Source organism: Phlebotomus argentipes, unplaced genomic scaffold, assembly GCF_947086385.1.
Source record: "Phlebotomus argentipes unplaced genomic scaffold, Phlebotomus argentipes genome assembly contig_5, whole genome shotgun sequence".
NCBI classification, from domain to species: domain Eukaryota; kingdom Metazoa; phylum Arthropoda; class Insecta; order Diptera; family Psychodidae; genus Phlebotomus; species Phlebotomus argentipes.
The window spans coordinates 7,689,426-7,702,523 of record NW_026776165.1 but is presented as its reverse complement, the minus strand read 5'-3'; the positions used below and the strand labels follow the sequence as shown (position 1 = coordinate 7,702,523).

Genomic DNA, 13,098 nt, shown 5'->3' with positions numbered 1-13,098 from the left:
GTATTCATTTGATCTAGATTGGTTTTTTTTCTTTATCTTTCATTATAAATTTAATTACAACAGAAATTTTGCTATATGTTTCTCCATTATCTCCATGCAAATCTTGCGTAAGTAGATATTTTTTTTCATCATTTTACATCTCTCTACTAAAGTACTTTTTTTTTTACCATATAATTTGTTTCCTTGTTTACTTAATTTTGATGATAATTGAGACCTGCTCGTCTCGTTTACATACATTTTTTTTGGTTTCTCTTTCCACTCATTTTTTTTCCTTCTTTTATCTTGTTAATAAGTTTTTCCCCCATGTTTTTCATACACGCATAGTTAATCTTGTGTTGTTAAAGAGACAATGATTCAATGACTTTAAAATTTACAACTTAATTTACGTGTTTGGTCACCTAATTTGTTTCTCTTTTTTCTCTCTCTCTCTCCCTCTCTAAAATTTACTTAAAAGGGTTATTATTAAACCGATTCAATCATTTCTGTCACATCTTTTTTCTCATCATCTCTATTTTTATCCTATCTTTTAATGGATATTCTTTTTATTCACTATTTAAAAAAAAAGTATTAAAGAAATCGAAATGTTTCCCATGGTTTTGACCGTTTTTCCGTTCACAAAATATAAGTGTCTTTAAAAAAAATATATAGTAAAAGATATTGAGAAAAAGCACGGACATTCCATTTTGATAATTTGTTCATTTGAATATATTGATAAATTTTTCTCCCCATTAATATACTTTCTTTTTATCTAACACATTTATAATCTATTTCTTTTCTTCTCCGCAGCCACGCACTTCTTGTCTAAAATGATTAATACAACATCTTGTTTTTATTTTTTCTCTTAGTCTGACATTCACTATTTTTCCCATTCTGGTTTTCTGTGTTTTCTTCCCACTTTTTTTATACTTCTAAAATAAAATATATTTTAATGTATACAAATAATTACGATTTATACTCCTTCTGCAATTGAAGAAAAGAACTCTATTTACAATTTAAGAGACAAAACTCCATAATATAATCAATTATACTTCTCTCAAGATAATTTCTTATCCTCTTTTTCTTTCTCCACTGAATAATTTACACAACAATTAGAATATAAACCCTTAAAATGGATATAAAGAAACCTTGAAAAATATTGTTCAAGTTAAATATATTTTTTTTTCCATCTCACATTCTTTCCTTCTTTAATATCTTTTCTACTTTGCTGTCCGTGATATTAAAAGGGAGACTTTTTTTCTGGGTGATTTTATTATCCTCTAAAAGTGTATTAATTTTACTTGAGAGATTAATTTTGCCATTGTTTTATCTTTCACTAAACAAATATACAAATAATGTTTGTTTCATAATATATTTATATGCTTTTCATTTTCTTTAATATTTATATAAATTTTTATGTGTAAAACGGGAGTTTTCTTTTTCTTTTTTTTAGGAATTACGCCGACATACAAGTTATGGTTTGTTCTCTAAATTAGTTTCTTTTATCCTCTCATCTTACAAGGACTGCTCAAGTCTAATTGGGTGGATAATAAAAAGAAAAAGTATAGGAAGAAGCAAACTAATAAACTCTCCTTCTCTCTCTCTTCAAGTACTATTTTTGTCCACATTTTCTCGTTTATAAACCGACTATAATTTTAGATTTACTCCTTCCGTTTAATATTTATATAGGTTCCTCTCTCTCTCTCTCTCCCTCTCCCACCTTTCTCTCATTTATCATATCTGATCAATAAGTATAATAGTTACAATTATAACAACAAACTTACTACAGTTTATTAGCACGCATTGTTTTTATCTCATCTTTTGGAGCTAATTCCATGATTACTTCTCTCTTTCTCTCTGTCACATTATCGCAATTTTACGTTACCATAATATGTATTCATTACTATTTTAGTAATTATGTATCTTTTACTCTCTCTCTCTCTCTCTCTCTTTCTCTCAGCAATATCCATTTTCACACTTCTCCCATTCGCAATCAAAAAAATCATTAAGATTTCACCACTTGAAGCTGCTATGAATATTTTGCGGGTCCTTTCTTTGCGTGCCCCCTTCAATGTCTTGGTTTTATATGAAAAATAATTTTGAATATAACATACTTTTTCTTCATCTACCACTGATTAATCAATCTACATATTCTTGTGTTCACCTTTCGCTCTCATTCACGCGCACACACACTTCGTCTACAATTTGCATTTTACACCCTAATGTTTCTTTTTCTCTAAATCATTAAATTCTCAAAACTCCCTCACCTCCTTTCCCCTCCTTCTCATCCTCTTCCTTCTCAGCCCACAGGACGCGCGCCCGGGAAGAATTCTCATTTAAAAGTGCTGTGAGAGGAGAATTCTCCACACATTGTCTACACAGTGTTTCCTCTTCTGCCATAAACACGAATCTCAATTTCTCCCCTCTTTCATCCCTCACTTTCTCTCTCTCTCTCACCCTCTCTATCAGTTAAAAGCGCCCCACAGCATTCCATCGTGGACACGGTGTTTAAAAGTTTCAAACACAAAAAGAGAAACGCATACAGAAATCGCCGCGCGAACGTGACATCCTCCAGAGCGCCGCATTAACCCAGTGTCGTCGACTGGATGTTGGCCATGCCCATTTGACTGGACGCTGCGCCGTCGCTGGCCACCGCGGCGGAGATGTCGCCGCCACTCGACGCCGTCACGTGCTGCGCTATCGATTGGCTCTCACCCTGCGGCAGCGCCGAGCCGCCGGCCACTTGACTCGATCCCGTCGCCACGGCCCCGTGGTCATTCACAATAGCCTGCTGCTGCGGCTGAGCGTTCTGCAGTTGGGCATTTAAACTCGGCTGAATCGAGAGCTCTGCAAAGGACAACAAAACACTTTGATCACTCTGTTTGGCAATGCATTTTCATTTGAATTTCTCCCCACACGACGCACAGTGGAATTTAATGAAACCACACATTTATTGTCAAAAACACCGCAAAGCACCCATAATGTTCAGATAAACAACGAACAATTGGAAATGTAGCAAAACTCTACACTCTTCTATGGCTTCATTCAGAACAATCTGAGAAATATCTCAATATGAATCATCGCAATACTTTTCTCCCATTCTATGCCATCGACGTGGCATTCTTAGTGCAATTTGGTCTATAATATGCTGATGTTCTATCAAAATGCAACGTAACGTCACAGACTAATGAAAAATGTGAGTCACTAAAGAGCATAAAAAAACACATCTTTCAGCCAAAAGATGACCCAACCCCGTTAAAAAAAAGTGTGATTTGTATATCTGATTTCATTAAACTCAGAATTTTAGGTGAAGTTCTATTACAATTGAAAGAAAATTCATCAATTCACTAAAAAAAAAATATTGAAGTTTATCTTCAACAGCAGAAATTGCATCAACTTACTAAAATGCTAAGCATAAGAAGGACAATAGCTTTCCTCGGAACCCATGAACAATGCGAATTGATGATTAAAATCCAATATAAACTAGTCCATATAGAAATATGTGCATTTACGCTCAGGGATTAAAAAGCTGAAATCCCTGAAAAGAAGTGCTCTTTACACTGAAGTCTCCAATATAAATAGAATTAATATCCGAGAAATATGAAAGCCTTAACTATTCCTTTTCCACTTCATCGCATTTATTAGCAAATGGGGTCAATCCTTAATAGACGCTGTTTACTCTCGATGGACAGAGAGAGAGATGCTGTTTCACGGATATTAAATTGACTCGAGTAGGTGAGCTAATTACTTGATTCCATTGTACTCACCGTGTTCTGTGAAATTGAACAGAGGCGGCAGCTCATTTCCATTGGGGAGTCGCTGGCTGCACTCCCTTAGATCGTTGAAGAACGGATGCGCACAGGCCTGCAGAGGCGTAATGCGAGCACTCGGAGTGTATTCCAGTAATCTCGACACCAAGCCAATCGCCTCCGGAGGTGTGCGAGCACGGAAAACCTTCGCGTGCACGGCAATGAATGGAAAGAAAGAAGAAGAATTTAAATTAGCAAAACATAGTGAAATATTTAAATTGATCAACTATTTTATATCTTCATGTCATAAGACATATTTTATATTTTCTTTCATCACTTGAGCTGTTTCTGCAGAGTCTTGAATATTCACCCACACTTCACTTTTTTTTCTCTCTCAGTGTAAAATATATAGCGTCTTTCTCTCATTTGCACATCTCATTTACAATTGGCAAGAAAATAAGTAAAGCTCAAATAATTCATATCTCTTCTTTCCTTGTTTTTTTTTCCTTCTCTCTCTCCACTGTTTTTTTTTATACACATTATACAACAGAATCAGACAACGAAAACAGGGTCAAAGAAATTGTGTCAGTAGATCAAACATTTTCCCATGCAAAACGACATCACAGACTGTCACAGGAATCTCCTCTTTTGCTTCCAGCCTCCTCAGCATGTTTACCATCTTTCTCTCCCTCTCCTTATCCTTTCTGTACACAAAATGAAAAAAATAAATAAAACAAATGCCAGGAAAAAAACGCTCAACACTCATTCATCCTTTCAACATTGCCACGGTTTTGCAAACGCAAAAGAAAATAAAACAGAAACTCCTTGGACAAGTACAAGTTGTTTGTTAGATTGTTGGTGAGTTGATTTTTTCTCTTTCTTTTGGCACACTTCTTCCCTATCTTTCTCCCTTTCTTTTCTTTTTTTTTAATCAACTGTATCGCACTTTAGTCCTATCTAGCTCTTAAGTAGATTAATTAGAGAAAAAACATCTATGTCAAAAGTAATTTTCTGCCACATTTTTCCTGGTAAAAAGACAAAAAAAATACTATCTCAAAAATTCTCTTTTTTCTTTCTCGGTTGTGAAAAAAATGCAGATAAAAAAAATAACAACCAAAAATGTGAAGTTTGGAACTCTTTCCACTTTTACAACGTCAGTGAGTTTGCGATCAGTGTTTGGTTTTTTTTTTTAGAAAGAAGAAAACTGATTAGGAAAAATAGTAAATGAAACGCGTGAAAAAGAAATGAAAAAACCAACTTCTTACTCTCTTGCACTGTTGTTCAGTGGATGGAGGTGTATTTAGCTGCATTTGCTCAAGTAACAGCTGAAACGAAGTTAAGTCGTTTAAGCAATGAGTGTTGATTTCACTGTTTTCTTGGTTTTCGTCGTCCTGAATAAGATACACGTGTTTTTTTTTGATTTGAGGATACAAGAAGTCAGATAGAAATAGAAAAAGAGAGAAAACAAAAAGGTAAAAATACAAATACAAAAATGAAAATATCTTATCAATGATAAGAGTGAAAACAAAAAGAGATAAATTATTCATCCATCCTCTTCTCTCTCTCTCTCTCTCTCTCTCCCTGTGACTTGAGCAGTGTAAAATGATAATAAACAATTTTTTGTCCTGAACTTCCTTCATCTGTTTTCTGTGTGTGGAATCCTTAAACAACATTCAACTGACTTTGTTGTCTTCTGTCTGAGATGCAAATTATGTAGAGAGAAAAAAAAACCCCACTCAAACTCAGCGAAACTCTTCACTCACCTTCTGCCATGGATGGCTTTTGATTTGAGGAAACTTGAATTCTGTGTAGTTTGGATTCATTTCTCTAATTTGTTCTCGAGTCGGTGTTCCCAGTACTTTGATAATCTCCACCAACTGATCGACGCCCGAATCGCCAGGGAATATCGGTTGGCCCAGAAGCAGCTCCGCCAGCACGCATCCAGCACTCCACACATCTGCAATTGACACGGGGAGAAGAGCAGAAGCAATCAATACACAATTCAAAGTTACCACATTTACAGACTTGACGAGACTCTCTAATGGAAAGTCACAAACTAATTTCACTTCACAATAACACTAAATTATATTATCGATCCTATGCAATTTTACATCATTCATCTTAACGATCTTAACTCATTGTTGTCGCAAAAGATTTCCGATATGATAAAATAATAAGCAGTTAAAAAGCATTTCCGGCTATAACAGAATGATAAGATTTGCATGAGATTTGCTGTGATTTGTTAAATTCCATTTATTTCTGAAGTTAAAACATTTCCTACAAGATTTAACACAGAACTTCCCATTTTTCCTTTTATTTGGAGTTCTCAAAACATTTTCCACCTCATAAAGACACAAAAGGATTGTTTCTAACTTCAAATTTCTTCAATTTCCTCAAATTTTTCAAATGAATTACATGCAATTTTAAAAGTTTCACGGTAGAGACATAATAAATATTAAGAAAATAGTAATGAAATTATAATGGCAATTTTCTACAATTAAATGCGTTTAATTGAGCAAAATTTAATTAATTTGTACTTATAAAGAAGTAGAAATATAGTAATTAGAGCAATTACTAACGATTTTCTTGCCTTTCACTTGGATTTTAAGATCTGTCTTTTCAAATCTTGTTTTCAATTCAATATATTTACATCTGTTATTATAAGATAAGATTGCAAAGTTGAATTCAGTCGTATTTCTACATTAATTGAATTAACATTTCACAGTCTCTTATAATTTTGCCTGCTTTGAGAATGTCAGAATGTTGAATGAAGAGACAAACTGTAGTATTAGAAATTAGACATCTAATGAACTATTTCACAGTAATTTCAAACTATTGCGTGCTCTGCTATATGGCGAAAATTAATTGAACATTGCATTCACTGGTTTGCAGCTTCGAAAGCGCAAAGACAAATGTTCATTTTGCACATTTATCCTCAAACAGATTGTTCGTCAAATTCAACCCCACATATCAATTCAAATCTCCGCTGAGCAAATGAAGCCATAACTTTGAAGAATGCACCAATTTCATCTTAATCAACACAACATTTCCTCTCGCAATTCTCTTCCTGCCAATCGTGAAATCGACACAGGAAAATGTATGTGCGCTTTCCACAGAAATAGACCATTTTCCAGTGGTACATTTCACTTGGTAGCATTTGCTCAATTGTCCCTACTTGTGAACACAGTGAATCCAACACACATATAATGAAAACATACACTTTCATGCTCACAAAAAAAAAAATTAATGAGCCAAGTTGGAAAACAACATCAAGCCAAGCGTTGCGAGAAAATAAACATTATAAACTAATATTTTTGTTGTAATCATATCTCATTGAGAAATAACTTATGAGATACACTTTCGGATGGACAGCTTACAAATGTCTCTCTCTTTCTCTCTCTCTGCAGAAAAAGTCACATTTTTGATAAAACACAAATTACTCTCGCAGGAATTTCACCAGGAATGTTGGTGTGTGTGTGTATTGTAATGAATGACCAGTGAATTTCCCTCTTGGGCATTTTTAATAGAATTGCGTCGTTTGTGGTTCAAATGCCACAAAGACTTTTACATGGGGATTCATGGAACTCTTGTTATATGTATTACTAACAATATTTGCAAAATTTTACGATTCTTCCCCCATTTTGCAATTGCACAACACATGTGCAATGTGTTTGAGCGACCTCGGCAATATTGTTGAGGAATCTCTAGAAAACACATTGAAAAGCGAACTTAAACTTTGTGAGAGTTTGATAAAGTTGAGAAATTCAAAGTAGAATGAAAGTAGTAGTATATGAATTAAATTCTGGCATTTTCTTTTCTATTTTCCATCCTTTCTACCTTTCTCTCAGGGTAAATTCCATCTTTGACATACGATGCTGCAATATTTCTTTGACATGCAAATCACAATACACGCCAAGATTCAAGAAAGAAAGAAAGAGAGAGAGAGAAAAATGATCAAGTTTAATTCCTATACACATTATAAAACCCACAGAAATACCCAATTCACGTGACTGCTAATCAATTATATCACAATTAACCTTGCATCTTGGAATGTCTTAGCATCAAAATGCTGTTCTATACATCATCACACCTTTAGAGACACAGAAAGAAATTTCAATGCACCTAATGGGGCATCCAAAGCCGCCCCTCTTTCATAACCCTTTTTTCTTTCACGTCCTCTGCCATATAAATGAGAATTGCTGGTAAAATCAGCTGATTTGCATAGATATTTGTGCTACAAGAGAGGCATTTATAGCACAACACCACGAAACAGCGAGAAAATGGAGAAAATATGAAAAGCAATGTAACGATAGAGAATATTCTCTCACCGATTTTCGAAGTGTAATTGATGGCGCCAAAAATAAGTTCTGGAGCACGATAGTAGCGTGAGCAAATGTATGAGACATTTGGCTCTCCTTGAATTAACTGCTTAGCACTCCCAAAGTCGCACAATTTCAACACAGCCGTTTCAGGGTCCAGCAACAGATTTTGTGGCTTAATATCACGATGACAAATACCTAACGAGTGTATGTATGCAAGACTCCTAAATAATTGATACATATAGAGCTGCAAAGAGAACACAAGTTTCAATTATTAATCCGCGGCAACACACAATCAATCCTCAGGATCTCTTTCTCTCACTCACCCTTATGAAGTTGATTGGTATGGTCTGCTTATTTCTGGCATATTGACGGGCCACTTTGTAGACTGTCTCGGGGATGTACTCCAATACTAAATTTAAATAGACTTCATCCTTCTGCGATGGCGCACGTTTGGATGCAGCACACATCGAGGCGCGAGATGAGGTCCAACAGCGTGTCCGGCGACGAGGCGTAGAAAAGGGAAGAGAAGAAGATGTAATTATAATTTAAAGTGCTAAAAAGTATGTGTGGTAAATTTAGACAAATCATTTGCACAGGGAAAAGAGACGTGAAAAATACTCCGTCTTCTCTTTTTGCCTTCGAACAAATATACATTTTTCTATTCTCTTGGAAAATATTGTACACTTTCTCACAGCACATTCTCTTGCGTCGCTCTTCAGCGCTTACACAACCATCATGAAAAATCACTCATGCCAAAGGAATTTCTCACTGTCCTGCAGTAAACAATATTTGATAACCAGAGGATTTGTGCATGGATTTTCCGCCCAAGGGAAAAAGTACACTTCATTTAATTTTCTTTCCGCCACTTTCGTCGCAATTTCACGCTAAAATTCATCATCAGTTAAACAGAAAAAAGTCCCATCATTTCAGAAATTGGAATAAACAGTTTGCTGGACTCGCACAGAAATTCCACAGCTTTACACGACGCACTGCAAAAACATGCTGCAATATCCATGCAAATGACAAATTGTGTACCTTCGCTTTGCAGCATGCATCAATTCACATTCTGTGCATCTTTAAAGAATTTAATTCTGCTTCACATTCATTGCTTTAAATGTCTACTTTTTGTGTTAAATGTACCAAAAGTCTGTGGAAAAACCACAAATTCTCAATTTACCAGATATTTCGCATGATTTTGACAAAATTCATCTCAAATCGAGTCATCTTTAGCCTAAAAGGCATCTTTCAGCAATTCCAAATTTATATTAAAAGTACTTCATTGTGATTAGTATCGACATTATATATGTAGTTTTGTAGTTAGAATTCATATCATATAAAATTTAACCATTTTAAGAGTTAACAATGCTAATAAAATCTGCGATTTTGACGTTTCATTATCAAGTTACATTGGAACCCTTTTACAGTTTTCTATATTAAGGCAGAGTTCGTATTTTATAGTATATTGTATAGCATATCTTGGCTTATCCTTGATGAATAGGTCCCAATTTTATATTGATAAATAATTAATGTCCATTAATGAAAATGTTCAAATTTGTATTTTTATACTGAATAAATTTAGAACCAATCAATCATATATCAATCATATTTCGTTTGTTAAATAAACCAAATCATTCGAGCTAAGAGCTTTTTTTTTCAAATGAGGTCGGACAAGATTTAGCAAACTTGTGCCTTCGCATTAGAATCCCAGTGGAATACAAGCAATGTGTGCATAATGCCAATTGGCGCCTAATTGCAGAGCCACGAGGCGAGAGAAGCAACAATTTGAGCATGAAAGGGAAGGTGTGTGACAGGAGAAAGAATATCGATGGTTTTTTTTGGCACTGGTCATCGACTATTTTCAGCTTATATTTGATTTGACATCATTGATTTTTTTTTCCTTACCAAGCGCTCTCTCATAAACTCCGTCGCGGTGCGGTTATTCAATCAAATTGCCACCCTTTTGCGGTGCAAGGAAAACATTCTTGATCACCATTCAAAAGACATAACACACACACTCAGTAGTGCAAAGAGGCATTCCTTACCTTTTCGCCACTCGAGTAGAAAAAGTATTTGAGTTTGACGATGTTGCAGTGCTCCAATCGTCGCATAATTTGCAATTCGCGGTTCTTGAATCTCTTGTCCTGGAGCACCTTCTTGATGGCCACCAATTCGCCCGTGTCGCAGAGCTTGGCCTGGAACACCACGCCGAAGCTACCGTTGCCGATCACCTTCGTGTCCGTGTAGGAGACCTCCTGTGGCCTGTCCGGCCCCTGGCCCGGCGTCGCCACCACCGTCGTCACCTTCGAGCCATCCTTGCCTGCGCGACACAAGAGATCAACGTCACTACATATACCTCGCCATGGCATCGACTTGAGGCATTCACCTCTGTCGCCACCCCTGAGAAATTCCCAAAGCGTCTTCAGCGACATCAATTCTACGGGTTAATTGCACCAGGGAATGGATTAATTGCGATTTGATTCTGTTCAACGTCAGCACCAAACTGATAAATCACAGAGTGCAATTTCGCTAAAAGGCGTTTATCATTTTGAAATGCCATGCGCGAGTTCCTGGACAAACTACCTGTTTTTTCTCTTCTTGTCAGCTCCAAACACTCATATTCGTAGCTAATTTCTCATCATTTTGCCTAATTGACCGCACAGGACGAGTTGTAAACAGAATCTCTCAGAAAAAAAACAGCTCTAAAGTTATAGCAAACAATCGAAGGAATCTTCATTTGGAGTGTTTGGAATGAAAGAAGTGACTTGAATTAAAATATCTGATGTCAAAGAAGAGATCAATTTATCATCATCTTTGTGTATTCATTAACTGAGCAATTAATAATAAGTATGACTGTTTAAAAACACTAAGGCAAATATGAAGATATTCTTAATAAGAAATCAATGGTTTATCTATTTTATCATCAGTAAAATTACCCTTTTAAACGATGAAACAACCATGTTAATTTGTTTAATAAACTTCAACCTAAATATTGTTCTTCTCTTGCATCCGACATTGTTGTAGAGAAGTAATTAAATTACAGCGTTTCTGAGTTGTTACTATTTTGGTACATTTTGTGAAACATTTCAACAAAATGTCCCTACAATTCAACTTTCATTTTCACATATGTTAAATTCTAATAAAATAAAGGAAATCAACAACGGAAAAAGCTTTTAATTTCGTCAATTTGTTCATAATTTTGCACTGAAAGAACTTTAAGGATTCTAATGATAGAGTTGTACTCAAAATATTTTCAAAAAATGATGTCTAAACTCTTGTTGAGTCAATTTGTAAATCGTGAAAGTAATCTCAATTAAAGGAGCAAAATTGAGATGAATTTATTAGACAATAAAAAGTTCCAAAAAAAGCCCACGAACTTCTCAAGCAACTCTCTTAGAACTGTTTGTGACTTTGTATTGAGAAATAATAAGGAAATCGCGCTGAAAACAAAATAATTCCACAATACCCTTTAAACTGTGTGTTTGTCCCCAATTTATGCAGTTTTTCTTTCTCCTGTGTTAGTTGCCAGTAAAAATGCCCTGACGCGAGGAATGCGCAACTCTTGTCTGTCACTGCAGAATTTCCCACCCAATATTCTGGCCTAATCTAAGTTGTGTGGAAAATTCGAGCGGCCACGAATCCGCGTAATGACAATTAGAATGTGTTTTTCCTTCGGCAGTTCCCAAAGACAGCGGGAATTTAATGTGTGAAATCACTTCTCTTGGCCATTGTCACTGATTCGCCGCGAAAAACCACTGATAGTGAGACAATAAACCTTATCGTGCCTTATCAGTCAATCTCCCTTGCACAGTATCTTGTCGTGTGGAGTGCTCTCTCTGTCCCGATGGGGGTTCTTGTGAGGATTCCTGGCCACACAAGCGTGCGATCGAGTGCCAGAGAATCGATCGCACAGAGCCCCGCAACGCGGAGTGCTTCAGGCCACTCCTGGCCATCACACTCCGCATACACACACACTTCACGTACAAATTCCGGGGGGGCACACTTCACGCCAACTGCGCCGCAGCGCTGGTGAAAGCGCGCCCCGCGGCCGGGTGTCTTACTGGAGTCACAGCTGGAGTCACTGTCATTCTCCTCCTCTTCCCGCGACATGTCGCCCACTGTGTTTCTTCCGCGACTGTCGCGAGATTGTGCCGCCTGATCGGGCGAGAGCATTTTGACACATCTCTCGGCATTGCAGCCACAAAAACCCGAGTCGTCCATCTTTGAAAAGTCACGGAGAGAGAGAAAAAGATGGCCACCGAGTGTCGCTGGTGGCGCGGGGCTTTCTCGCACTTTTCAGGGGCGATTTGTGGGGCACGCGTGGGGCGCTACAGGGGATACTTACTGCTGATCTTGACGCCGCCCAGCACCAGATTCGCCGGCGGCTGCTTTCCCTCGGCGAAGGAAGTTGTCCGTGGTCGTCCGCTCATGGTTGGTGTCTCGCTGAAAAGTCTGTCCTCGCCCTCGGAGCCTCGCGTGCGTGCGTCCCTGGGGCGCTTCGCTGCTGCGTGTGCGGTGTGTGCCTCTGTGTCAAAGTGCCCGGCCTACAGTCGGGCTCTCGTCTCCCTCTCTGTGGAGGGCGCGCGCGCTCTTGGTGTTCCTTTTCTCGAAGGCTGTTCTCAAGTCAAAAGCCACAAAGACCGTCAATTTGCTATCATCTTCTTCACTGGACAATTCAACACCGTCCTCCACACTGCAAAGTCTCTTGTCGCCCTCTCACTCTTTCCGCCCAGTCTCGCAGCGCCCTCAGTGCGCTCTCAATTCCTGCCAACCCGCGGAGTGTGTGTGTGCGTGAGAGAGAATTTCCAAAAAGCAAGTTATCGATTTTGAAAAGGATTTTCGCAACAATTTTTCGCCACTTTCCACACAGAAAGTCACACTGTCGAACAATAAAATCACTACTGTGCCTCCTTCTACACACGCTTGAACATTTTCCACTAGCTCTTGCAGCCTTTTTCACGCACAAATTTCCACAAAATTTTTCCAACTTTCTGCCTCACTCACCATGTCTCCCTGTTGGACTACTCACCACTTTTCTAGCAGTCGCCATTGCC

At 37.4% G+C, this 13,098-nt stretch overlaps 1 protein-coding gene across 3 annotated transcripts; it reads right to left on the bottom strand.

The window, feature by feature from the left end:
- Positions 1 to 282: 282 nt before the first annotated feature.
- On the bottom strand, positions 283 to 13,079 carry LOC132265584 (protein kinase shaggy-like). Of its 3 annotated transcripts, none has more exons than XM_059766311.1 (7): positions 12,390 to 13,079; positions 10,090 to 10,364; positions 8,371 to 8,481; positions 8,054 to 8,291; positions 5,489 to 5,682; positions 3,744 to 3,930; positions 283 to 2,823 (listed from the first exon to the last, which is right to left on the bottom strand). In XM_059766311.1, exons 1-7 carry the CDS (start codon positions 12,472 to 12,474, stop codon positions 2,561 to 2,563), a joined length of 1,353 nt encoding a protein of 450 aa, XP_059622294.1. In that variant the 5' UTR covers positions 12,475 to 13,079; the 3' UTR covers positions 283 to 2,560. The 3 variants fall into 3 exon arrangements, with proteins under 3 accessions (XP_059622294.1, XP_059622295.1, XP_059622296.1); XM_059766312.1 differs by lacking the exon at positions 12,390 to 13,079 and adding an exon at positions 12,106 to 12,164; XM_059766313.1 differs by lacking the exons at positions 283 to 2,823; positions 3,744 to 3,930 and adding an exon at positions 4,617 to 5,116.
- Between the last annotated feature and the right edge of the window lie 19 nt (positions 13,080 to 13,098).

Bases quoted from the DNA above. Each gene is read 5' to 3' on its own strand.
- LOC132265584 (XM_059766311.1), bottom strand. From the start codon at position 12,474: ATGAGCGGACGACCACGGACAACTTCCTTCGCCGAGGGAAAGCAGCCG. The intron at 10,365-12,389 runs GTAAGTATCCCC...TGTGTCGCGCAG, and splicing joins GGGCGGCGTCAAGATCAGCA to GCAAGGATGGCTCGAAGGTG. The intron at 5,683-8,053 runs GTGAGAGAATAT...TGTCAATTGCAG, and splicing joins CAATTACACTTCGAAAATCG to ATGTGTGGAGTGCTGGATGC.